Source organism: Ornithodoros turicata, chromosome 4 (genome assembly GCF_037126465.1).
Source record: "Ornithodoros turicata isolate Travis chromosome 4, ASM3712646v1, whole genome shotgun sequence".
NCBI classification, from domain to species: domain Eukaryota; kingdom Metazoa; phylum Arthropoda; class Arachnida; order Ixodida; family Argasidae; genus Ornithodoros; species Ornithodoros turicata.
In genome coordinates this window covers 65,119,111-65,145,250 of record NC_088204.1, presented here as the reverse complement: position 1 = coordinate 65,145,250, position 26,140 = coordinate 65,119,111, and the positions used below count along the sequence as shown (strand labels likewise).

At 46.6% G+C, this 26,140-nt stretch overlaps 1 protein-coding gene across 1 annotated transcript; it reads left to right on the top strand.

The window, feature by feature from the left end:
* Window positions 1–541: 541 nt before the first annotated feature.
* LOC135392527 (uncharacterized protein DDB_G0290685-like) lies at window positions 542–26,140 on the top strand. The gene is made up of 6 exons (XM_064623234.1): window positions 542–740; window positions 802–937; window positions 4,617–4,734; window positions 10,664–11,009; window positions 24,445–25,470; window positions 25,548–26,140. Exons 1-6 carry the CDS (start codon window positions 542–544, stop codon window positions 26,138–26,140), a joined length of 2,418 nt encoding a protein of 805 aa, XP_064479304.1.

Genomic DNA, 26,140 nt, shown 5'->3' with positions numbered 1-26,140 from the left:
TTTGTTGAAAACGGGAGGCGTACGCCTTTTTTGTGACACTTATGCTGTTCATAATTGTCACAGAAAAGGTGTAGGCCCCCCGTTTTCAACAAATCAGGGCAGATAACGATATCATTTGAGATTATGGTTGGCTAGGAGCGTGCTGTGCGGTGAAGTTCATTTTTAAGAGTGTGAAGAGTGGAACCACCTTCCCGGATCGACCACATACATACAAGATCCCCTTCGGTTTTAGCCACAATGCTCAATGTCACGTAACAATTAATTAAATGTTACGCTCTCGGTAAAATTCTATGTGACTACTTTGTAGCCTGTATACAAGGGTTGTGTTTGTTCATACTGCACGTTTTGTCATTAATTTGTATTCGTATGCGCCCACTCCCCTCTGTAATGCCCATGGGCCCTGAGGGCATGTAAATAAATAAATAAAAATAAATAGAGGACCGTGTTGTACGTGCCGCAGAGCAGGACTGGACTATAATTCAACGGAGTATAGGATTAACACCGTCTCCTTCTAATTGAATGTTCACGTTTCCACATAGGCATGGAGAAAGTCGCGTCGTGCACTGTGTGGAACCTGTTTCCCATCGCGATCCTCTGGATCATCGCTGCAGGAGGAAAATGCCCGAGCAGCGACAACGTCCCCGCGTGGCTGTGGACGGTGGACGAATATGCGGATCACTGCAAACATCCCAATCTTTCTCTGGTGTGCGATCCCGATAGGATACTGTGCGCAAACGAAAGTGAGTGTAACTCTGACGATTATTTGAAAGCACATTTTAAGTCATACGAATACGAATGCAGCGGTTGCCCTGGATCGGCTCATCGAACGTATCCGCAAAGAGACCGTCTGCATGTGTTCCAGCTGTGAAAGGACGAGGAGACTAAGTGGGGCCACTCTGGGTGTCGCCCTCGTGGAGAATCTAAAAACATCTGACAAGTATGTACAACCCTGTGAGAAGCGTCAGAGACGTAGTCATTGCCGTCGCACGAAAACGTGTAAATTCGAGTACTTTATATACACGCCTTTTTCACCGCTTACGGTTTGGTGCCGAAACGACATCCCGTTTCACAGCAAACTCGCTCTGCGCCAACCACCGTGCCGATTGATACAGTTATCGCTTCTGATTTGAGGAGAGGGAGGGTCGTATACGCCTTTTTGTGGCAATTCAAATTATCACGAAAACGCGTACGCCTCCCGTTTCCAACAGATCAGGAAAGCGAAAGATATATTTCTGCATGGCGGCTGCTTTCGAGCGTCTTTAGTCGCGGAAGGACCGGAAGTCTTCGTGGCACCAGAGGTTGTGGCGTGGGCTTGTTAATGTTGACCCGAGAATGTCATGTTGTGTTCAGCCTAAGAACGACACGAAATGTAGTCCGTCAGCCGGCTAACAGAGTTACTCCGCCGGAGAAAAGAGAAATTATACTGCAGCACCATGAAGTACCACCGCATGACCGTTTACAGCAGAGCTGTCTGGGCGCCGCCATCTTAGCGCACGTGACCTTGCGCGCCACTGCTTGCCTTCTCTTTCGGCTGTCTGTTGGCACGGCGCACGTAGTATTGCGGTGCAACCCAGAGAGCTTTCCCAGATTTTAAACTTTGTGCAATGAATTCCGGATGTAAGGATGACACGAGGCTTTGGTCGAAGCTTCAACGGTCAGGTGAGTGCGCTTTTTTATGTAATGTAAGTTGATTTGCTTGATTTAGAGTGATATTTCTGTCCTCGTATGTCCCACATGATCGGTCCCACTACACTCGAGTTACTACACATTTCGGCCTTTTTTTTGTCTTCTTTTGTTGCGCATACGTTAATTTGTGGATACCTTCATAATGTAATAGCGAGTTTTAGTGCATCGTACGCTATGGGCTTTGCGGACGTAAGGGATAGCGTTGTGGTTCTGCGCACAGCGCGAAGCTCTCTTTATGGTTTGCGCGTGCGCAGAAGCACCAACGGTATCTCTTACGTACGCAAAGGCGATAGAGTACGGTACACTAAAACTCTCTAATATTGCAAGATAGTTATTTCTTGCTTTTTATCGCAAGAGTTGTGGTAGATAGATAGATAGAGGAAGATATGCATGTAAGGGCTGTTATGTTTTCGTTATGGAGCAGCATTCTTTTATTTTGATTTCAGACGTATACAGCTACATGATCAAAAAGCCATGCAACGATGGTGTGTGCATTCTAAAGACGGACATCGTGTCGTCACAAACAGTGAGCAGAACGTATAGTCCAGAGACTCGCTTCGGGCCCACTTTGGCGGCAACATGCACATGTAAAGCGGGTTTGAGCAGCAGGCGCAGTCATATTTGTACACTGCTCATCAAGGTTGTAGAGGCGACAAACAAGAGGCTCACGAGTACTTCCTGTACTGACAAGGCATGTACATAGAACCGTTCAACTGCAAGGAACGTGACCCCCGCTACTATGGAGGAAGTTTATTCTTACAAACAGCAGCCAACGTCTACAGCGGAGTTTGGGGCCCACACAGAAATGCTGCGCCACTATGAGGGCTCAGGGCTGCATTGCTTACCTTCGCCTTTACCGGTTTGAAATCGCTCCTCGATTCGATATCCACCGCTGTCGGATCAGCTTGTTTTTCTCTCCTTGTGGGAACCCATGTATTGCGAAAGGCCTCAAACACGGGCAGTCTTTGTATAGCGACGGCTCGTGAAATTGACAAACTGCTTCGTCCCACACGATCACGTCTCTGTCACAGTTTCTACACACAATCACGGAACCCTCTGCTCTTCCAGATTTTGCACAGAACTGTAGCACAGCGGCTAAAAAAGGTCTGAAGCACTCACATAGGCAAAGCACGCAGGCACTCGCAGAAGGCAAGCAATGGCAGGGCTACTGTGGCGCCATCTATTAGCGCATGAAGCAAATGGCTGCTGTAAACGGTCTATAGCGTCAATGTCGACCAGTCATGGGTAAAGGACCTCAAAATTGTACTTCAAGTAAAGTATCAAGTATCTGACATCACTTGTACTTGGAGTACTTTATGTTAGGAGTAGCAGAACAAGTCGGGAGACAAGTTCAATTTCTCCTCGTTTTTTTTTTCATTACAAACAAACAAACTTTCTTCGAGAGGTCGAGAGGCCTGGCCGTAGAACTCATCTAGAAAAACGACATCTATGCTGTTCTTATAGTTTTTTTCAATAAAAATTCTATAAAGACAATAAGCACCCTCTATATCGTGTTCCACCAGAGCAAGCCATCATTACGTGCCACAAATAAAGTGTAACGGTAACAGATCATTGAACGAATCAAGGTAACAGATTATGCGCGTTCAATATTACGAAAAGAAATATTTCAACAAGTTTCTGTTTCATATATTCTAGCGGGCCGTGCTGCCCAGAGCTAACGTTTTGGTACAACGTTATAATGGCTTTGTACGTAAAATCAGAATTTCGATCCGAGCTTTTAAATTATAATTAGGGAAAAAATTTTCAAAAACCCCGCGTTTGTGAGTTCCAGTAGCCGAGAAACTCAACAAGGAAAGCCATTCCCTGATTCGCGGTTCGTTTCGTTTTGTGCCGAGCTTGCCCGGCACAGCAGGTTCCAAGTCCCTATATGTGACAAGGAAGGGTGACTGTTTCCCCAGTGCAACATCTTTCACTTGACAATACGCGAAGCAGCCATATGGTACGGATAACACCCGTCCATGTCTCTGGACATTTGGGTCACTTAATAGGGCAGCGTATATCTAGTGAGGGACATGAAGACATCTTGAGGTCACTTCGAATACCTCCCAAGTCCGTTGGAAAAAGTCCAGCGGTTAAGCATTTCCTTTTTATTTATTTATTTTATTTATTTATTTCCAGTACTGTTAGTCCTAGTAAGGGCTGTTACAGGGGGGAGACATGACAGGAATGACACAGGTACCAACACTACTAACAGATGGCAGTAAGAAAACTAACCCACAAGAAAGTGAATCATACTTTCCCCTCTTGGATTGGATTGGAAAAAGAAAGAAAAATATGGAGAGGTTAGTCCCGACCCAGTCAGAATTGGCTACTCCAAAACGCGTTTGTGGGTGAAAAAAAAAGAAAGAAAGAAAAAGGTTAGCTACGAAAGATAGGAGAACAAACAAACAAACAAACAACCCTCTTCTTAACTCAAAGTACACAGGGAACATAAATGATGAAGGAATTGTCTTCTTGAAAGGGGGGGGGGGGTATCGTTTATCTAAAGAAATAAAAAAAAAGAATAAGAAAGAGAGTGCGGTCTGCCTGCCGAGACGGGCGGCAAGTTGCCACAGAGAGAGAGAGAAAAAAAATACGGGACACAGCAACTAGACACACGACACATGGCGATGTTCACAGTTTTCATAGGTTGTTGGTAACTCAGTTCCCAGCGTTGTCTATTTCTTCTTTGCTTCTTGAAAGGGTTCTAGTTTTTGGAACGCAGACAGTAACATGGGACGTCATGGTCTGCAAGATCTACCGCGTAGCAGTAAGCGTTTTGCGAGGCAGTTTCTCATTCTTTCTATGAGTATGTCGCTTCACAGCCGCAACTTTTCCTACAAATTTTATGCATCCAGTCCGTCGTCAAAAAAGAAACGACGAAAAGAAAAGCCGGAACCCTAACTATAACTTGGGTGTTAATTTTGCAGCGAGACCATATTGCAAGCGGTGCCCAGATTTGCGAAGACTCTCCGCAACGAATGGAGCTTGGGCCACTGCGACGATGATGTTATTATCGTCTTACGTATCTCAAGAAGACACAACGAAGTAAGTGTGTGACAGTGAACGCTGGTTGAGATGATGTGTCTACGTGATGTGATGCAGGGTTGCGGAGTCGCCACTCCGGGTTTGGAATGATTCCGGAATCATTCCAGATTTATCAGAGCCCGGGGAATTGGAATGGAATGGCGGGAACTGTCCGGGGAATGGAATGGGAATGGAATGGGAATGGAATTAGACATTTTTTTCGCAGGCGGAATGGAATTGGAATGTAATGGTCTGGGTGCTACACGGTCAAAGGCGATGGTTTGGATTGGTTTTAAGAAAAAAATAGAATGAAGATTTTGGCTTCACTAGTGTGAGGCCCGCAACCCCACATCACTTGTATCAGTAATCAGAAGCGATAACAATATCATTCGCGGCAATGTTTGGCTCACAGCGTGCTATGCGGTGAAGTTCTGCTTTTAGAGTGTACCAGTGCCATGTATGTCAAAGGGAGTCTGGCGATTGGGAGGGGCCTAAAAAGAGGCTCGACCGTCAATCAAATTGAGCGTTTTTCATTGGCTACTAGTTTCCTATGTGGGCCGCCATGACATCAAAATATTCCCGAAAATGGCGACGTAGCTTGGAACGGAGAAGCGAGGATTTCATGACAAATTTCTTTCACAAACTACTCCAATTTTATTCAAACGCTACGGACAAACGCTAGAAAAACGCTACGGATGCCCGAAAATTTGCGTTTTATGACATACTTTTATTTAGGGATGTGCCAAACGAATCCGCGAATCCTAGGCAGGGATTCGAGGTTCGCGAAACCGAATCCCAGTGCCCAAAACGACGAACCGAATCTTTCGAATCCACCAACCACGTTTGTTGTTCTTCTTCTTGTCTTTTTTTCAAATCGGCGCTTCTGGAGTCCACCGAAAGCCTCATTGACCGGCGGGTATTTCCTTCATTACGAACCCTGAGACTGGGGAAATAACACACAATACAGAACTGTTTCATTTTTCATTAAACAAAGGTATCATATCCCGCTTCAGAACATTTTTCACTAGACGTGTATTTCTTCTGGCTTTTTAAAACGCTTTTTAAAGAAAGGATTCGAAATATTCTAGATTCGTAAGATTCGTGGAGTCGTAGAACCTTCCTTGGATTCGAATTTAGATTCGCATTCGAAAAGTTTTGAATTTGTCCCATCTCTACTTTTATTCATATACATACCTTTGCCTAGAGTCAATAAATATGCTAGGCTCCAGAGTATCGCCACTGAGGCAAAAGGGCGAGTTGGAGCCGCTATGTTGTTTCCGTTTGACCTCCAGCCCCACCTCTACTTCGGCAGCAGAAATATATGAAGATGAAGTTCGACGGAGGAAGAAGAGAACCCTTCGAGCTCTTCATGGATGGCGCTGGAGGTCAAAAGGAAACAAGATGGCGGCTCCAGCTCGCCCTTTTGCCTCAGTATCGATACTCTGAAGCGTGACATATTTAGTGACTCTACCTTTGCCCGTTCTTGATTCAATCTTGCTACGTTTCATAGTTAAAATACGAATAATACCGGCAGTCTGTTCAAACAAGCGGTTCTGCCGGCCAATCAGTTCTGCTAGCAAGCACTTCTGCTGTTCTGCGTCTTCCAGACATGCCCCTCTCCGCCCACATGGAGTCGATACACGTGGCTGCAAAATCCATCATGTTGGTAGGTCGTCAGGGAATATCATGTTCAATCCAATCCAATCCAGTTTCCTGAAAATGTCGGCACACAGTGAATAGAGGTGATATATACTTTGGATAGCCTGGGATTAAAAGCGCACTGTATTTTAGCTGGTGATTGGCCAGAAAGCTCAAAACTGAAAGACGATTAATGTAATTAATGCGGCGGAAATGCGTTAGCATTCAGCCGACCCACCCACTACCACTATCCACCCCTATCCATCTGTATCCACCCCTAACTATCACTAACTGTTACTAACTACACAGCCACAACGGCGACACAAGCCTTCTTCCACGCCGACGGCGCGTATTTTGAAACGCTGCTTTCGCTCTTCCTCCGTCTCGTTCGCCCGCTTTTGGCGGCATCCGCTGCCTGACGTTGCTTGCGTTGTTCCTCAGTTTGGGCAGCTGATCGCCTTCGCTCAAAATTCGTCTTCTTTTGGCGCCTACTTGGCCCGGCACTCGTACTTGGTTCACACTCCATTGTGTACTTGAATTCAGCCCATACGCGCCTTGCAAACCTGCAAGTTCAAACTCGCCCACGTATCTGACGCGCCGCCAAAACCGCTGCCGCTGCGTGACCTACTTCGCCACTGCCCTCCTCCTCTCTCATGTAGCGTACTTCCCTTTCCACGTTTTCACCACGGATCGACACCGACACTTTTCGTCGAAACGCCGCTTCTAATGCTGACGCATTAAAAGTAGGCGGAGCTCCCACTCTTAGAAATGATGGTGGTGGTGGTGATGGTGAAAGGGCTTGCCGTTGTCGGCCTCACGTAAATGAACTTCACCACATAGCACGCTCCTAGCCAACCATCGCCCCGAATGACGTCGTTCTCTCCCCTGATTTGTTGAAAACGGGAGGCGTACGCCTTTTTGTGACACTTATGTAGAAATGTTAATTGTCACAAAAAGGCGTACGCCCTGCGCTTTCCGCAAATCGAGAGTGACAGAGGCCTCACTCTGTGCATTCTAAAAACAGAACTTCACCGCACAGCACGCTCTGCGCCAAACGACTGCCACGGATGATAGGGTTATCGCTTCTGATTCGAGGAGAGAGTGAGGCGTACGCTATTTTTTGTGTCAACTATCGTATATCCAAATTGACACAAAAAGGCGTACGTCCCCCTCGCTCTTCGAATCAGAAGTGTTAACCCTATCATTCCTGGCAATGGTTGGCGCACAGCGTGCCGCGTGGTGAAGCTTGGTTGAGTGCGGCCAACAACGGCAAGCTACCTCGACACCCCCCCCCCCCCCCCCCCTTGGTTGTAAGAGTGCAGAGAAGCTTGCGGAGAGTGCAGAGGAGCTTGGTTGTAAGAGGCAGGTCCCATTAATGACCAGGCTTCATTTGGCATACACGCACTGGGACGTACTGCAGGCCAACGCCACTTTCGCTTTCTTTCTTTCGTTTTTTTTCGTTTTCTTTCATGCCGCCTTCTTTCCTTTTTTCGTTTTCTTCCTATCTTTTCGTCCCCCTTCCTTTTCCGTTCCTCTTTACGAAAGGAATAGCAAGTCGGCCTTTGCCTGACTAACCTTTCCTTGTTTTTTTTTTCTCAATAAACATATTCCCCCCCCCCAACGCCACTTATAGATAAGCAAAATGTACTTATGCTTCCTCTTTCTCCCTCGATACGTTGACATATACGTTAAGCGACCAGTCTTTGTTTCTGGGTGGTGTTAGTGTTAGGTTGTGTTCGTTTATAGGACTCGAGCAACTCGACAGCCGAGAGAGTCTACTCTTGCTGTGTGAAAATGCCCTGGAGTGGCTCTCGTGACGTCATCGCCCTGGCAGTGACTCACTTTCTAAAATTCGCCGAACAACTACAACAACAAATAAGTTAATGATAATGAATGGGGAAATTCGCCACGTAAGGTGCGGCTCACTACCCCAAGGCACAATGGGGCGGGATGAGATGTGTCCTGATGATGAGGAATGAACGATGCTAAATAGGGTCGGTAGTCAGTGGAGTCATTAAGACATCAGAATGGTAGGCAAAACCACAACACACAAAAACACAGCGCACAGGTGCGCAGGCAGATCATAGGGTAGAGAGGAGACCAATGTCACGGAGAAAAATCTTGAAATACTCAAGAGCTTGGCGATCGTCAATCTGGTTAGACCAAGGGCCGAGAATGGTTGCCAATGTGAATGGTGCGGCCGTGATCGACTGCAGGCGACACTGTAGAGCTGCTCTTTGGGAGGTGTAAAGATGGCAGTCGAGGAGCACATGCTTTGTATCCGCCAAAACAGCACAGCGAGAGCAGAGCATCGAGTCGGAGCGGCCGATCAGATGCTTGAAATGGTGGGTGAATGCAACCCCAAGACGAAGCCTGTGTATCAGCGACGCAAAATGGCGAGGCATACGAGAAGGCATGGTGAAGCCAAAGTCAGGGTCCATTTCACGCATCAGAACTCTTGATGGAACGTCCCGAGACCATTACGCATGTGCAAGAGGCCTCACCACATCATTTAGGAAGGTTCGCCTGTCGCCTTTGGGGAGGGTAATCCGCACGCTTGATCGGGAATGATACGCAGCTGCTGCAGCCTCGTCAGCCTCTTCATTGCCGCGGATGCCGCAGTGTGCAGGAACCCACTGGAAGTAGATAGAGTGCCCGCTGATCTCAAGACGGCTTAGTTCCTCCAGTATGTCCACTACCACAGGCGCAAGTGATCCACGAATACCCATGTTCGCTATACATTGGAGAGCTGCCTTGGAGTCGCAGTATATCACCCTGCTGCTGATAGCGGCGGATGCAATGTGCTTGAGGAAGAACAAAATGGCATGTAACTCTGCAGACGTGGATGAGGTGCGGTGCGAGAGACGGTATGCGTGGCACGACGACATAACCGGGATTGTAAAATTCGTCGAATCAACACTAGAGGTTGTGGGAACCAAGGTTCTCACTCTCGGGGCGTCAGCCCGTCCGTTCAGCGACGAGAGAAAACCCAGAGTTTACCCCAGAGAGGACCCAGTCAATTCATCTGCTAGGGTCAGCACGCAATCCCATCAGGACCCGCTGCGTCACGGAATGTCGTAGACCTCACTCATTCTTTTACAGGATCCCGGAAAGGATGAAAGGGACCCTAGAGAGCATACAGAGTAAACACGTCCCGCAGGCTTTGCACACAGCAACCATCCTACTTTCTGTGGAAGAACAAATGTTGTATGAAGTGCAATCCGTCGCAGCGGAAACCAAAAATTTATGGAGTGACCTTCACTGCTCCTTTAAAGGCAGACAGAAGCCAACTCAATCGCTATTTTTTTATATACCAAGCGGGTAACCTACGTAGTAAAAGAAAATGCACCACGCTCGTAATTCATTCCACAGATTCATAATCATTGCAGGATTTGATTATAAAATGTGCCACAAATGCGGCTGAGTGCATCTGTGGCGAAGCACGGAACCAGCCGTCCGAGTTGCTCTGACGTCGTTGTCGTACCATCCTGTGATTTGTTAAGAATAACGTCTGTTACACAACTGTTCCCCATTTCCGAAAGCGAAAAATGGGGTACTGCCTACGTGGAGGCATTGCTGTCAAGACAAAAAAGAAATGCGCTGACCTTGATCGGGGTGCCAGTATGGTGAGTTAGAATATCTTCGTAGCTCACCACAATACCACAGTGTCGTCGGTGGTGACGTTATCCCTCCTCCTTCTCCTCCCCGTTTCACGGCGCAAAGCGTCAGGGTGATCTTTTTCTTCTTTTTCTTTTTTTGAGAAAAAATATTGAGAAACGCTTGATGTCACTCGATATCGTATCCCTCCTCAAGATGCTCCCAAAGTGAAAAATATTTGAGAGAGGTTTCTGTTCTGCCTTAACATCCTGTCCTACCAAGTAAAATTTCTACTAGAATAGGAACCTTGAGCGTGAGGGCCACGAAAATGACGACACGACACTGGTCTTGATGCTTCATGTCGTATCGTCCTCTCCGTGTTCCTCAATCTCAAGGTTCCTACTCTTATGGTACGAATGCCCACCAGCTGGCTGTTTTTCTTTTTTAATTTTTCTCACATTTCAATTGGAAGATTTTTGTTACGTATTTTTCTCGAAAATCATCGCCAGTATACAGACTCTCGTTCAAGGCGCACCGGTTTTGTTTCCTAAAACTACCGTTGTACAACAAACCCTATACTTGTCGCACACTTATCAAGGCTGCGTGCCAAACAACAACGCCCACGAGCAAAAACCAGCACAAAACACTGCACTCCTTGCATGCAAGAAACGCACTTGTATGTGTAGTCGTTAAAACCGAACTACTATCTTTGCAGTCACAGTCATACACGGTGGTTGGGTCAGCCATGTCCGGCGTGTTTCCTGACAAAGTGGTCGACCAAATCTACCTCAAGAGCCAGGGCCACTTTACGAACGGGTCCTACTACCAGGGGCTGAAATCCATGATCCGGGCCTACTTCGAAAAGCTGAGGCGGCATCAGGACCAAGTGCTCCTTACTCGGCAAACGGAAGGCAACGGAAGCGAACTGGGCCTCATACTGGGAGCGACGTTCGGAACTCTGGTCCTGCTGCTGACAGTAATCGGGGGAGGAGTGTACTGGCACGGCTCGCTTCACTGCGTCCACACCTACTTGGTGGCATCGTTGTCTGCGTCAACACGGAGTAAGTCAGGAGGGTAGAAAACAGCAGGATGGTGATTGTACAGCTTAGGACAAAAGTTATGGGGCACCGGGACGTCGCATTTCTCCATTGGAGCGACACCCTATCAGCAAACAGGATCGGACACACACACTGAGAGATGGACAGAGTAGCCGGTTACCCGTTTGTTATTCGACCTCTTCCTGTCAGCTAGCAAGGGACCGGTCCGTTGGCAGGCACCCGGGTTCGAATCCCGGTGCCGGCTGTGCTGTCTGGGGTTTCTCCTGGGTTTTCCTCAGACGCTTTCAGACATATGTTGGCACAGTTCCCTTAGAAGTCGGCCCAGGACGCACATTCCCCAGGGCGTCAGTCGTGACGTTGCCCACATACGTGAGGCCGACAACGGCAAGCCCTTTCACCATCAACACCACCACCGGTCCGTTGAAGATTTGCGCCAGTGCCATGTTCTGTAACCTTTTGTCCCAAGCAGTACAACATTTCGTACCCTCCTGTAGCTTTAGAGGCCATACCAGACGGGGAGCAACTCCAATTCACGATTTTCCCGACCCTAGATGGCGCCACGCTCGCCGTACCTTATCACACAGTTCGCCTCCGACTCCGAAATAATCCCCATTGTGCACGGTTGAGGTCGCGAGTTTAAGGCGGCACGCTCCCCTGCGCTGTTTGTACTTGTGTGTATTTGTTAATAAAAGGTGAAAAAAAAAAAGCGCTGTTTGTCGAGAGGTGAAGTGTTGGACTTTGAGACGAAAGGTCCGCAGTCCGATTCGGGACACTCACGTCTTTCTGCTTGTCTCCTGTTGCTGTATGACTACTTTGCTATTTTTATTTTGTTGCTATATATTTATGCTGTATTTATTGTTTTCACAAGTCACTGGCGTCTGTACTGACTGATTAGGGAATTCTTTAGTTGCTCTTTGTATTGTTGTACTGGTGCATACTTACTATATGCCGACGTACAAATGTGCTCGGATAGTATGGATGGGAATATGGGCGATACAGTTGGTATTATAAACGAAGGCTGCCAGCACTGAGTCTGAGCGCTAGTCGATTGCCAATTAAAGAAATCAGGAGATGACAACGGAAAAGTTACTTCATATGCTATCAAAGCTCTCCCGCGATGTCGGTATCTCGGAGGTTCTCAACTGGATGTACTAGCGGCTGTATATTAGGCTATAAACTAAAGACAGGACGAATCCAAAATTTTTCGAATCCGAATCCCAATCCGAATCCAAGGAAGGTTCTACGAATCCACGAATCTTACGAATCACGAATCTTTCGAATCCTTTCTTGTAAAAGAGTTTAAAAAGCCAGAAAAAAAAAAAAAACTTCTAGTGAAAAATGTTTTGAAGCAGAATATGATACCTTTGTTTAATGAGAAACAAATTAAATAATGCTTCATATTCAGGAGGAAATATACCCATATAGTTCTTCTTAAACGTTATTTATTTAACATGTTGTTCGTCGACTACAAGAATTGCATAAATTCTCAAGTGCGAATTATTCCCATAAAGCTAAGCAACAATCAAAAGCGAAGCCAGGTTACTTTTAAACTTGTAATGTAACAGTTCCTGCCTGAACTCTTTCAGTCCAGAGCAATGTAAACAAACAAACAAGAAAAGACCCGTCGGTCAATGAGGCTTTCGGCGGACTCCGGGGGCGCCAATTTGGAAAAGAAACGAACAAACGTGGTTGGTGGATTCGAAAGATTCGATTCGTCGTTTTGGCCACTGAGATTCGGATTCGCAGATTCGGTTGGCACATCCCTACTATAAACATTGCCTGCACACCGCCCTTACAATGCCGATCTGGAAAATCTAGTGCTCGAAACAGTATTTTAATCCTGCACCCGCCTACACGCAATTTACCTTGATAATACCTCTAGTATTCATGCAAAAATGACATTTTAGGATATATATTTCTGGTAAGTAAGTATTACCAGATATCCGAATTCATTTTCAAGGCGTTGGTGCAAAATACTTTACAAAATTTCTGTCGCAAATTACACTGCTTATTATTACACACGTAACATGATTATTAACACACTTATTATTACCCGAAAACTTCACTAATATATTTTACAGACTCCTTTCCCCCCTGTTTTCCCATCTTTTCCTTTCACATTACAGGAGCCCCGAAAAATGACGTCAGTGGAGAACCCCCAGTGACAGGGACCTTCCTCTCTGTTTTGGCTGGTCCTCCTATTTAGTGAATCTAATCTTATCAAGCCATACAAAGAAACGCGGATATGGGGGGGGGGGGGAGGATAAAGGCTTTGGGTCGACACACACGAAACCAGCCAAGGTCGAACGGAGGGGCCTCGCAGCGGGAGTCGCAATATTTCAAACAGAGACTATTTCTTTTTTTCCCCTGGGCACCAAGAAGAACGATGCGACAAATAATAAAAGGACATAGAGTAAAATAATAATAATAATTGTCACTTGACAACAAAACATGTTGTTGTTTCAGTGTAGGAAACTGCAGTTCGACCTTTTTATATTTCATGTGGAAAAATCAATTTGTGTGTTTTTATTTTTTTTGTTTTTTTGTAAAAGAACTCATGAAGCGTAAATTTTTTCCTCGTGATTTCGTCGAGATTTCGTCGTGTTGGACGCTGAGGTCTCAGTTAATTCAATCCAAACTCGAAAACGTGTAATTCGGTTGTGGAAAAAGCTGAAGAATGGGACATCTTGACTCCTAGACCAACTTCTCGGGCCACGGAGCAGCATTCCACAGAACTGGGAGGCAATGAAGCAAGGAAAAGATAAGTGAGGCAATTAAATCCCCTTGAGAGAAGTCAGCCCAGGATGCACAATCTCCAACGGGCAGCATGCCGCAGGACAAGGTTAGTTCCGTTGAGGGACCGAAAAGAAGGTCTAGGTAGAAAACAACCATTTATTGTCATGAAAGTTAGCAACGGCTCTGCAACGGCAATTAAATGCTCTTGAGAGAAGTCGGCCCAGGACGCACAATCTCCACGGGACAGCATGAAAACAAATATATATTGTCACGGAAGCCAGCAACGGCCTCGAGATCGAACTGTAGGTGGCGCTGCGGCGGAGCTCTAGTGGGGATACGGCATCATCCGGCGCAGCAGGCGCAGGCTTGTCTACGCGGGTATGGCAGTGTTTCTGGATGAAATGTCGCTGTCAGTGCTTCACATATTGCAGATGTGCTGAAATGCGCTACTTAGAACGCTGATAAAATGTGAAATTTGACAATAAGTGCTGCACTGCGAAACGTTGAAGTCGCGAAACGTTGAAGACGCGAAATTGTGAAAAGAGAATCTCCTTTGTGCGTTCGAAGGGAAACACTGCCATGCCATTCCTTTGTTGCAAGCGAGATTTTGTTTTTATCTTTGCCTGCTCTCACTCGGATATTTATTCGTCGTTCGTATAGCTGTGTTTCCCTCTACCTTTCTATCTTAGATCAAGACAAGGATCGAAAAAAAAAAAAAAGAAACCCAAAAATCCCTGTCTACATTGGTCTTGGCAACCTAAATGTAAAAGTGTGCAAGAACACAACGTAAGGGCAGAATAGCCCAATAAGTATTGAAGCCCTTCGCTCTAATTTTTGCGTCGTATAACAGCGGTGGTGATTCCCGTCGTGCGAGTCTGAAAGAGGTTCGAGGTTGATTCGTCTTCTTTGCAGGCATTGGTTAAACGGTGCTAAAATATGTTACGAGATGACCACACCTGTGTGGGTGGACTTAACTTTGTATGGGGTACTATATACTGGTCAGGTATGAACTACATAAAAACTAAGTTTTTGGTTCCAGCGGCAGGTACATTCTGAAACATGCCGTTGCACACGTGCCTCATACCCCACAAAACACACCTGTTTTACAATGAACGTTCGGGGATGGTGATATCATTTTTACCTTGAGTGCGTGTGTTCCAATGATTACGTATGTGAAAGACAAAAGTCAATACGGTCAGATAAAATGAGATGAAAGCTAGAAATTCACACATTTAAAAACACCCATATCATGCATATATTCCACGCGTTCGATATATTCATACATTCGATACAACGTGTTTTAGCGCGCGTAGGATATAACTGGGCATTACGAAGTAAAATGAAATTGCTAGCACAGAAACCATTCCATAAATAACTGTGACATTGTTACATGATTAAAAACCAGTTACAACATTGACCTTAGTCTTCGGTATATTTTGTTCGACACACAGAACCACGACAAATATAACAAAGGCCGAGTGGAATCCGTATGCTGGAACATGCACGTTCTGTAGTTTTCTTCCTTCCTAAGCACGCTTGTGCAGGGAACTAGAAAAGTTGAAAAAGGTATCCACGAAGTCATTTTCACTCACTTTGAAGCGATTTGAAAAACTCAAGCGGACAGACATGCACGTTTTCGAGCATTATGACCACAGCGCAAGCACCGGCTGAAGCAGCGCATCCCCACTAAGGGCAGTTCAATGAGCAGCCGCACTGTGGCGACACTGTTCGATCTCGAGGCGAATAACAGGAACTTTCATTTTGCAGTGAGGGACGGCAGCCGGGGACACTTTGTCTCGGGACATTTCGTCCGGGGACGTTTTGTCCGGATCCCCCGATCAAGTGCTATCATTCGTCCACATTATTTGTTTAAATTGGGAGACGGGATTTTTTAAATTAACGTTTATTAATGAATAGTAAAACCATTGAACGAGGAACATAAATGCGGTTACACCCGCTGCACCGCTTGCATTGTGCGGATTACATCTGTTCTTTCTGTTCCTCTCTCTCTATTTTAGTTTGCTGAGTACAGACAACGCGGCAAGATTAGGAAGCGGTTCTCCAACAACAAATAAATGTTGACTATGACACGAGGTGATTCATCACTGGTGATTTTCCAAGGTCCTGCTACCTTCTACGTATTTCTGGCACATATGTTGGAAAAATGGTGGCGGCGTTCTTTTATAAAGGGAAGTACTACAGAATACTGAGCACAATGACAAATTACCTTCTGTATTCATGCCAAAGAAATGAAAGGCATATGCTCACTATCCTGAGGCTCTGACTTCACGCTCGCTGAACGTGGATGTCGTCGGACGTAGTTCCCAACTCAACCGGAATACTAGTACTTTCATATATAGTTTATTTTGCTGTTGTTGGTCAGACAATGATGTTGTAGGTGTTCTCTAATACTTTGTATGTTGATGAACCGTATTTTCAGATCTTGTCATAGAGATCCTATGCAAGCTTATTTTTGTATAGCAAGCGATTCAGACGGTTACTTGTTCAAATCACGTTCGGGAACTCACAAATGTAGAGAAACAACATCTCCCTCCAGTTCATTCAGTGGCATGCCACCATGCACTTTCTTTTCGTAGTACACATGTTGCAGATTATGGCTTTTTTGTCTTCTCTGGCTAGTCTATTTCCGAGCACCAAATGCTATGCATTCCAGTTATTTGATTTCTAATACAAGAGCCACAAAACTTTTTCATAATCTATACCATCCCATCCCATTCGTGATGGTCATTCACTGGGGTGTTCACCCTGTCTCTCTTTGGCCTTTCCATTTTCAGCCTTCTGATTTTCGGCCTTCTGACAGTCCGGCGTTATGATTTTTCGGTCTTTTGACTTTCGGCCTTCTGATAGTTCGGCGTTATGATTTTTCGGCATTTTGGCTTTCTGCCTTCTGATATTTCGGCGTTATGATTTTCGGCCTTTTGATAGGCTTAATACTTACACTCAATCAGCCTAAATAAATGCATTGCATTTGGCAACAACTATTCAAACAAACAAAAAAAAGAAAATGAGAAGAAGGAAGCTCCTAAAACTCCTTTAACTTCGTCTTTATGTACGAGGGGTGTTCAAGACAAACCGGGACTTTTTCTTTTTCGCAAAAGTAAAATGAACTTACGGGCGAGAAATTAGTTTCATTTTCAACGTAATCTCCAGCTGCACTAATGCACTTGTCGCAGCGTTTCACGAAGGCTTGGATGCCAGCAGCGTAGAAATCCTTACCGGCGCGTAGCAGCCATGATCGGACCACATTCTTGACCTCGTCGTCGCAGGTGAAGTGGCGCAACCCAAGGAACGCCTTCAGTGGCCCAAAGAGATGGAAATCGCTGGGGGCGAGGTCTGGACTGTAAGCGGGATGTGGCAGCAACTCCCAGCCAAGTTCCTGTAAGGTGCGTGTCGTGAGATGCGCGGTATGCGGGCGTGCATTGTTCTGTAGGAGGACGACTCCTTTGGTGAGGCCCGGCCGCTTTTGCTTCAGCGCCTTATGCACACCCCTGAGAACCTGGCAGTAATATGCACTATTGTTGGTGGTACCACTGGGCAGAAAATCAACATGAACAACGCCAGCCTTGTCCCAGAAAACCGTGGCCATGACCTTATCCGCAGACGGGGTGCTTCGGAACTTCTTGGGAGCTGGCGAGCTTGGCGGATGCTTCCACTGTTTTGATGCGCGTTTAGACTCAGGAATGAAATGGTGCACCCACGTTTCGCACGTGATGATTCGATCATGGAACGGCTGTCCTTCAGTGTCGAAACGGTACCTTAGCTCTTGGGAGATTTCCAGTCTTCTCTGCCGGTCAAACATGGAGAGCTGACTCGGGACCCAACGGGCACTAACCTTCCGAAACTGGAGGTGTTCATGAATGATAGTGTTCAACGTTCCCACAGAAAGGTCCGTCTTTCGAGCCAGTTCGAGACATGTTATCCGTCGGTCTTTGAGGATCAGGCGCTCCACAAGTTGGATGTTCTCAGGAACTCTGACACTGGGCACTGAGCCGCCTCGGCCGGGATCGTCCTGCACTGATGTACGGCCGTCTCGGAACCGTTTGCACCACTCAAACGCTTTGCTGCGGCTAAGTGTATCGTGGCGATACTGAGCCTGAAATCGTCTGTGGATTTCAGATGACTTTACGCCTTCATTCACGAGAAACTTCATGACAATTCGCTGTTCGATGTGCGCGTTCATCTCGTTGTCCGCCATCTTGTCCAGCACGTGTCTTCTGTTTTGCACAAACTTTGAACTACCACGTGGTGAACGCGGAGGCCTGTCCCATGTGAAAATGACGAAAAAGAAGCATAGGGCGAGCCATTTGTACACTAAGGAGACAGAAAGTCCCAGTTTGACTTGAACACCCCTAGTATAAATGAACAAGATAAAACGAAAGGAACTTGACTTGCGAGAAGGTCTCGGAGCACAAATTCCGTCTCATAACGCGCTGATTATTACCCGTACACTTCAGTACTATATTTTTAGACACTCCTTGGTTTTCACAGGGTACTTCACATTACACCAAACCTTTCGTTCAGCGTTGAGTCACTAGTTCAGCGGAGAATCCCCGGTGACCCGGAGCTTTTCCTTATCTTCGTCAGTAGGCCTCCCTTTGTGTGCCGTGCAAAGACCAGTCTTGGGTAAGTTACTTCCAAAAAGTAACTGAGTTACAGTTCTAGTTACTTTCTTGGTCAAGTACTAGTTACAGTTACAGTGACTGAGAGAAAGTAACTTAGTTACATATTACAGTTACTTTTTATAAAAATGACCATGAAACGGTGATACAATTGTTAAAAACATACAATTATTTACATTTACTTAAGTGCGATAAAGGTATTATTGCACTTAACCAAAAGCTGTATAAGTCAATATGCGGCTCTCCCACAGGGAAAAATATGACATGTGTACGCGACCTGGCGCATCGCGGTGAAAAAGAACAGCATGGTGACACGCACGCGTTTCGTAGCGTATAGAGAGAGACATACACAAGGATAAGGAAATCGCCTCATGATGCTTTTTCAGGTTTGAAGTTGATGTCCTGTTTGCCGAGAACGTCTTATTCCACATCTTGTACTTTACAATTAAATTATTTTCATCCTTCCATGATAAAAACTCGAAGATTGCTTCATAGCGCACCCACGGAACTTCATAGCAATGATAGCAGCAACCAGGGCAGGATTAGCTATTGCACGGGTCGGTGCGCACGTGAGCTGACCGGAAAGTTTCTCCTTGTGCATAATCCTTCCCTTGTTCATATCCAGAGGAGGCAGGACCCCGTGCCAGGGCAGTGACACCATTACTAATATATGACTCACTCCGACCCTTGAGGGTAACTATATCTTCAACTGATTTCTTTTCGCAAAGCTGGAATTCCGTGCTTGGTCAAGAGCACAGGGCACATACCGATTACCGACAGAAGGAAGGAAGGCACTGTTAGGGGGAAGTAGGGTACGGTAAGGTAAAGAAAAAAGCGAACTACAACATTTATTCAAGTAACTAGTTACATTTTGCAGTTACATTCACAGAACTAGTAACCAGCTACAGTTAAAAGCTACTTTTCTAGAAGTGTAACTAGTTACCCCCAAAAGTAACTAGCTACAGTTACAAGTTAAAAGTAACTTAGTTACTACCCAAGACTGGCAAAGACAGACGGGTAACGGTTTTGGGTCATCCCACGCGCAACCAGCAAGGAGTGTCGAAAGATGAAAAATCCAGGGAACCGGTATCGAAAAATTGGGTGTACCTCAAAATAACGTGATCGAAATCCCCGGTGACAAATAAACTGGAAATAAATGTTATCTGGCTATAAAATGCACAGTTGTGCGCGGGAAACTGCCAAAGCGCACTTAGACTAACCTGAGCATGAAAATGCAAACACTGAACTTGTACTAACCTAATAATAAACTAACCAACGTGTTGCAGTTGTAAATGCCGTTATCCTAAGGCACGTTTATCTCATGTACTCCGCTTGCTCGTAAACACATTCCTCATGCTAATCCACTTTTTCGCACCCAAAAGCGGTTCAAGGGCCGCCTTGTTCACCCTAGCCCGTTCGGCAACTTGATAGGCTTTCCGGCTCTGACACATATAGTGACTAAGCATGCCATACATGTCTTTCATCCCTAATCCCCAACCCTTTTTCAAGTAATAATTGATGTCAAATAATAAACATTTTTGACAAATAAATCAGTCAAATGAATAAATGACATCTTTGGATGACGCTCACTGGGTGGTGCTCCAATATCGCATATCGTATCTCCTGTATCGTATTTTCCTATTGTAGGTCAGACACACACTTTGCAGTTGTTCTCTCATACTTTCGATGTCGATTAACCGTATCTTCAGCAGAAGCAGAGTTGTACGGGCCATGAAACAATGAATAAATGGGTGCGCAGCTTTCATTGCACATAAACATCGGCACAGAAAAGATGCAGGGGACAACTGTAAAACCCGTGTCTGGCCAACTGTAGAAAAATACTAGCATCTAGAGCAGTGTTTCCCAAAGTGTGGTCCGCGGACCCCTGGGGGTCTGCGAGAGTGTCCGTGGGGGTCCGCGACCGTCTCTCACATTTCAGTGAGGATTTTCGTCCCCACAAACACGCGCTCGTACATGCTGCCCGATTTCCAAACACCCAGAACTTCCAAAATTGCTACAAGCATGCTTCAACGGCTAGCTTCTAATTTCTGATAGAAAAGTCCTGCAATGCACGTTTATGCTGTTTATGCATATTTATGCTTGCACAAATGTAATTTCGTTCCTTGTTATACCCTGTCGCGCATATTAAACGCGGTCTGCAATGCAGTGTACACAGCGCGTATCCCGGTATATTTGTGTGTGTGTGTGGGGGGGGGGGGGGGGGGCGTGAATTGGTTCTCATCGCTTCCGGGGGTCCGTCACCGCCAAAAGTTTGGGAAACGCTGATCTAGAGGACGATATCACTAGCGAACTAGTGCAGCGAATTATATCGATTTTATGTTGCCCATTGAATGGAATTTCAAATCAGGAGAGCGAATGGTAACACTTGGTCGGCTGTGATGTGCTTCATCGGCTATCTGCAAGTACGCCCCTGTATTTTTGGCAGCGCAGGTGCTTGCGGGACCATTTTTTCCGTCCACACAACCAGGGATCATATTTTTTCTTATAGCCTGCGAATTTCGAGATCGTGGATTTCGCAACCGGGAATATCGAGGTCCTCCCGAAAACTTCAGAAGTTTGGAACTGACTGAGGCTTACACTCTTAGCGAAAAGAAAAGGAAACGGCGAATTATTATTATGGGAGGCGACGGTAGAATTTCTAGCATTTTTTCAGCATTACGAACATTACAGCACAGCGCTGTTGAATGTTACTGTAAAGAATGACTGTACATCCCCGCAGACATGTACGTACCTTGAGTATTGTATTTGAAATACAGTAATTTAAATACTTTTTCAGTATTTTGTATCTTGCTAATTACTTTTCAAGAAATGTATCTTGTAATCTAATTTAAATAATTTTTAAAGTATTTTCTACTGAGTATTTCGATTACTTTCATTATTCTGGGTCATAGTCTCGTGAGGATTTTTTTCCGAAGTGCCCTGACGTTTCCCTTCTCCTCATCCTACCGATGACAGGTCAGGGTAGGGCAGTCAAGAGATGACCTCACAATTTTTGTTCTCTGTGCGTGTACGGAGTAGCAGGACGCATGTTAATCCTCCTGTATGTTCTATACTCATGTGTGGAATGGGATCCCCTACAACCCTCCTGTGACCCAGAAACAAAGCGGGACTTGTACCTCTGGCCGGTTTCCATGCAAGAAGTGGCTCTCAGGTCGATGGTCTAACCGCTGCTGGAATTCGGTGAATTCCGGACCTGCTTTTGGGATATGCCATTGACCTGAGTGCTGACCTCCTTCAGCTTTGGAAGGTACCATATAGGGAGACGATTTCTAAGGGTTGTTTTCAGTTACTGTTGGCTGCGCGCATGATCACATCTCAGGATGGAGCCCCACACGAAGGCTGCGCCTCTACTTCCTTTGCCTTGTCTGAGGCCCTATTTCGAATGCGTTGCCGAAACAGAGAATAACGGCTATAAAGGCTATCGTGGTGTCTGTTCTTTATGCCAAGTACGAAAGTATCTTGTGAGTATCTTAATTACTTTTTCAAGTATTTAGTATTTTACTCTAAATACTTTTATTCGTAAGTAATTCGTACTGTATTTCAAATACATTTTCGCTTATCTCTGTATCTTATTTCAAATACTTTTTTTGCGGTATTCTGTACATGTCTGAGTCATCCCGGCTTGCATTAACCGGAAATACGAGAGATTTCAATACGAGGCAGTTCAAACAGTTGACTGAGTCCGCACAAACTCGAACCGGCAAAACCGGGCAAATTGACGTTTTCACGTGAAGCTAATAAAGTCGTCTCGCTCTTCTATGCGCGCACCGTGCGCAGAGAGAGAGAGAGAGAGAGAGAGAGAAAGAAGCGGGTTGTTGGTCTCGAGGAGGAGGGGGAGGAGGAGTGTCGTTGGGAGGAACCCGAGAGGTCTGCCTGCCTGATTAGGCGGCATGTTTCTCGGGAAGGGAAAGGTGGTGGAGAGGAGGAGAGGGAAGGGTGAAGTGGAAGACCGAGCGGAATCCGCTCGGTGGGAGGATAGCTGCGTCCATGGTCCGACTTCAGGGGAACTGTGCCGGCATACGCCTATTACACATCTGAGGGAAACCCAGGAAAAACCCCAGACGGCACAGCCGGCCCGCGGATTCGAACCGCGGACCTCCCAGTCTCCAAGCGCACTACCGCAAGCGCGCGTTACCGCTGCGCCACCGGAGCTGGTAGGTTGTTGGTCTCAGTGTGCTTTCTCTTTGTATTACACAGGCCACGACTATGCAGGTTCAGAGGATAATCCCTTTACGAGCAGCTAAGCAACCTTTGTACTGGTGTCCAAGGCCATGCCCTAAGTCAGTGGGCCATGAAAGTAATGAGAAGAGAGAGAGAGAAAGAGGATGCAGGAACCAGCTTGTCATCCACACCCCCGCGCCACCCATACCAGCCAGCACTATGCTGTGCATGCGCACCGCTAGCTCGGCAGATGGATACGGTCCGCGCGGTTTTTTCCTGTGCGTCACCAGATGGCGACGCAGAGTGACATGGTCCAATGGGCTTTCAGTCGGTGTGTATGTGTACTCATATTTCGTGCTTTTTTATAAAAACGAAAAGTGTTAGACATATAAATTTGGTGTCTATCGATTCCTGAAATATTTCGAGAGAAAGTAAATACGAGTTTTTTTTTTTTTTTCGAAATGGCTATCGAAGTTTAATAAAGACCTGTTCAAAGAGGGACGAGAAAAAATGTATTTTTTTCACATTCGTGACGTCGCGCTAAAATACATACGACACGTATCAGAAATGTATACGCGTTATTCAATTCATCTTGTCTTCCTCTTTGTAGTGAAACCACCCGCGTTAAAATCTGCGCGGTGGTTACCGAGAATAAGCATAAAACAAGTTCCACAGGTATACATTGGGACGGAGGGCTGGTATGCCCTCTTAAGAGTGTATCCCGACGTCATCCGCAAATATTAAGAAGTTCCAGAACGTAATGCACTCGTTATTGGATAATGAATAAAACGGATAATAACATTATTTCTCTTCTGCGCCTACGTTAATGTAGAGATGCCCTTGGTCTCCTTTCAAATCCGCGTACTAATCTTTCTGGAGATAACGTGTCTTCGCCATGTGAACATCGCCCGTGAACAGAATTCCGGAACACCCCCCGGAAACCTGCACTCCTAGAAATGAAGTTCACCGCATAGCGAGGCGGGGAAGCGCTATACCAACAAGCCCAAAGATTCGCTTTTCACCGCATAGCACGCTATTCCCCAATAGCGTGCTTCGACAATGAAACTACGCCCCCCCCCCCCCCCCCCCAAGCCCGGATGTGAACCCGCCCCTCACTCTGATGGGTGTCATGGACAATTTTATCAAGTTGTATAGTTTAATATCAAAACGATATAAAATGTAAAACCATCACTGTTTTTATATAAAACAGTCCATGGTGCATAGTTGTCTATTCTGTAAGCCCTTTTGGAGATCCGCAAAGAATGCCCCTTAGCCTTTCGGACTCCTTCGGACCGGCCGTAGAGTCTTAGCGGATGCGTATTACGATAATACTGGGCCCGTGGAGCGCCTAGGCGGGCAGTCGTGTCTAGGTCGCATCCTTGAAGGCCCTGGGTGCATTAGGGTTCACACCTACAAGTCGTGCGGCGGTTGGCATCTGGCCTGGAGGACGTACTCACTCAAAATAGGAGATGAAGTTTACATAATTTGACTTTCTTTGTCGAAAAATCATACTTTAAACATGGGCCCTGCGGTAAAATGGACGAAATCCTCATAGGCGGAATGCATTAAAATCCATTTGGCCTGGGTGCACTAGATTTATACCCTGTTAGCGCCTTTTATGTTTCCAGGGGTTCTTTACATGGTGTTGTTCCGTGTTAGACGATGTCATCTTAAAAATATTATTCCCTTTCGCTGTTAATTGGCATAAGCGCAATTTCCAAATGAAAGCCAGCTTTCCCGCATAGCAGCCGAGCATAGCAGCGGAGCGCGTCTACGAGACGGGTGACCGCGAATGCCGAGAACCCAAGCTTAGGTATTCTCGATATGACGTTTAAGGGCTGAAAAAATCCAATCAACCAACCAGGTTTATCGTCCCTTAGGATTATCACATTTACGGCTCGGACGGCCACAAACAAGGACACCCGGCGAGCAACGAAATGGCAACAACACACTACCAGAAGCCACGCGTCTGTACGCCGAATCAGAAACTGGATCAGCGTCGCACGACGAGAAGACAGTTGATCACAAAGCGTCCACTTCAGGCGACCAGGACGAAAACAACGACGACGAATCGGACGGCGAACCAGAAACTGTATTAGCGTCGCACGACGAAGGCACAGTTGATCACAAAGCGTCCACTTCAGGCGACCAAGACGAAAACAACGACGGCGAATCGGACGGCGAACGAGAAACTGGATCAGCGTCGCACGACGAAGGGACACTTGATCACATAGCGTCCACTTCAGGCGACGAAGACGAAAACAACGACTCCGAATCGGACGGCGAACCAGAAACTGGTTCAGCGTCGCACGACGAAGGCACAGTTGATCACAAAGCGTCCACTTCAGGCGACCAGGACGAAAACAACGACGGCGAATCGGACGGCGAACCAGAAACTGGATCAGCGTCACACGACGAAGGGACAGTTGATCACAAAGCGTCCACTTCAGGCGACCAGGACGAAAACAACGACGGCGAATCGGACGGCAAACCAGAAACTGGTTCAGCGTCGCACGACGAAGACACAGTTGATCACAAAGCGTCCACTTCAGGCGACCAAGACGAAAACAACGACGGCGAATCGGACGGCGAATCGGACGGCGAATCGGACGGCGAACCAGAAACTGGATCAGCGTCACACGACGAAGGGACAGTTGATCACAAAGCGTCCACTTCAGGCGACCAGGACGAAAAGAACGACGACGAATCGGACGGCAAACCAGAAACTGGATCAGCGTCGCACGACGAAGGGACACTTGATCACATAGCGTCCACTTCAGGCGACGAAGACGAAAACAACGACTGCGAATCGGACGGCAAACCAGAAACTGGTTCAGCGTCGCACGACGAAGGCACAGTTGATCACCAAGCATCCACTTCAGGCGACCAAGACGAAAACAATGACGGCGATCGGACGGCGAACCAGAAACTGGTTTAGCGTCGCACGACGAAGGTACAGTTGATCACCAAGCGTCCACTTCAGGCGACCAAGACGAAAACAACGACGGCGAATCGGACGGCGAACCAGAAACTGTATCAGCGTCGCACAACGAAGGGACAGTTGATGACGAAGCGTTCGCTTCAGGCGACCAAGACGAAAACAACGACGGCGAATCGGACGGCGAACCAGAAACTGGATCAGCGTCGCACGACGAAGGGACAGTTGATCACCAAGCATCCACTTCAGGCGACCAAGACGAAAACAATGACGGCGAATCGGACGGCGAACCAGAAACTGGTTTAGCGTCGCACGACGAAGGTACAGTTGATCACCAAACGTCCACTTCAGGCGACCAAGACGAAAACAACGACGGCGAATCGGACGGCGAACCAGAAACTGTATCAGCGTCGCACAACGAAGGGACAGTTGATGACGAAGCGTTCGCTTCTGGCGACCAAGACGAAAACAACGACGGCGAATCGGACGGCGAACCAGAAACTGGATCAGCGTCGCACGACGAAGGGACACTTGATCACATAGCGTCCACTTCAGGCGACCAATACCAAAGCAACGATGGCGAATCGGATAGGCGAACCAGAAACTGGATCAGCGTCACACGACGAAGGGACAGTTGA

Excerpts from the sequence above, each read along its gene's own strand:
- LOC135392527 (XM_064623234.1), top strand. The coding sequence starts at position 542 with ATGGAGAAAGTCGCGTCGTGCACTGTGTGGAACCTGTTTCCCATCGCG. Across the intron at positions 4,735-10,663 it reads TCTCAAGAAGACACAACGAA|TCACAGTCATACACGGTGGT; the intron begins GTAAGTGTGTGA and ends CTATCTTTGCAG. Across the intron at positions 25,471-25,547 it reads CCAAGACGAAAACAATGACG|GCGACCAAGACGAAAACAAC; the intron begins GCGATCGGACGG and ends CGTCCACTTCAG.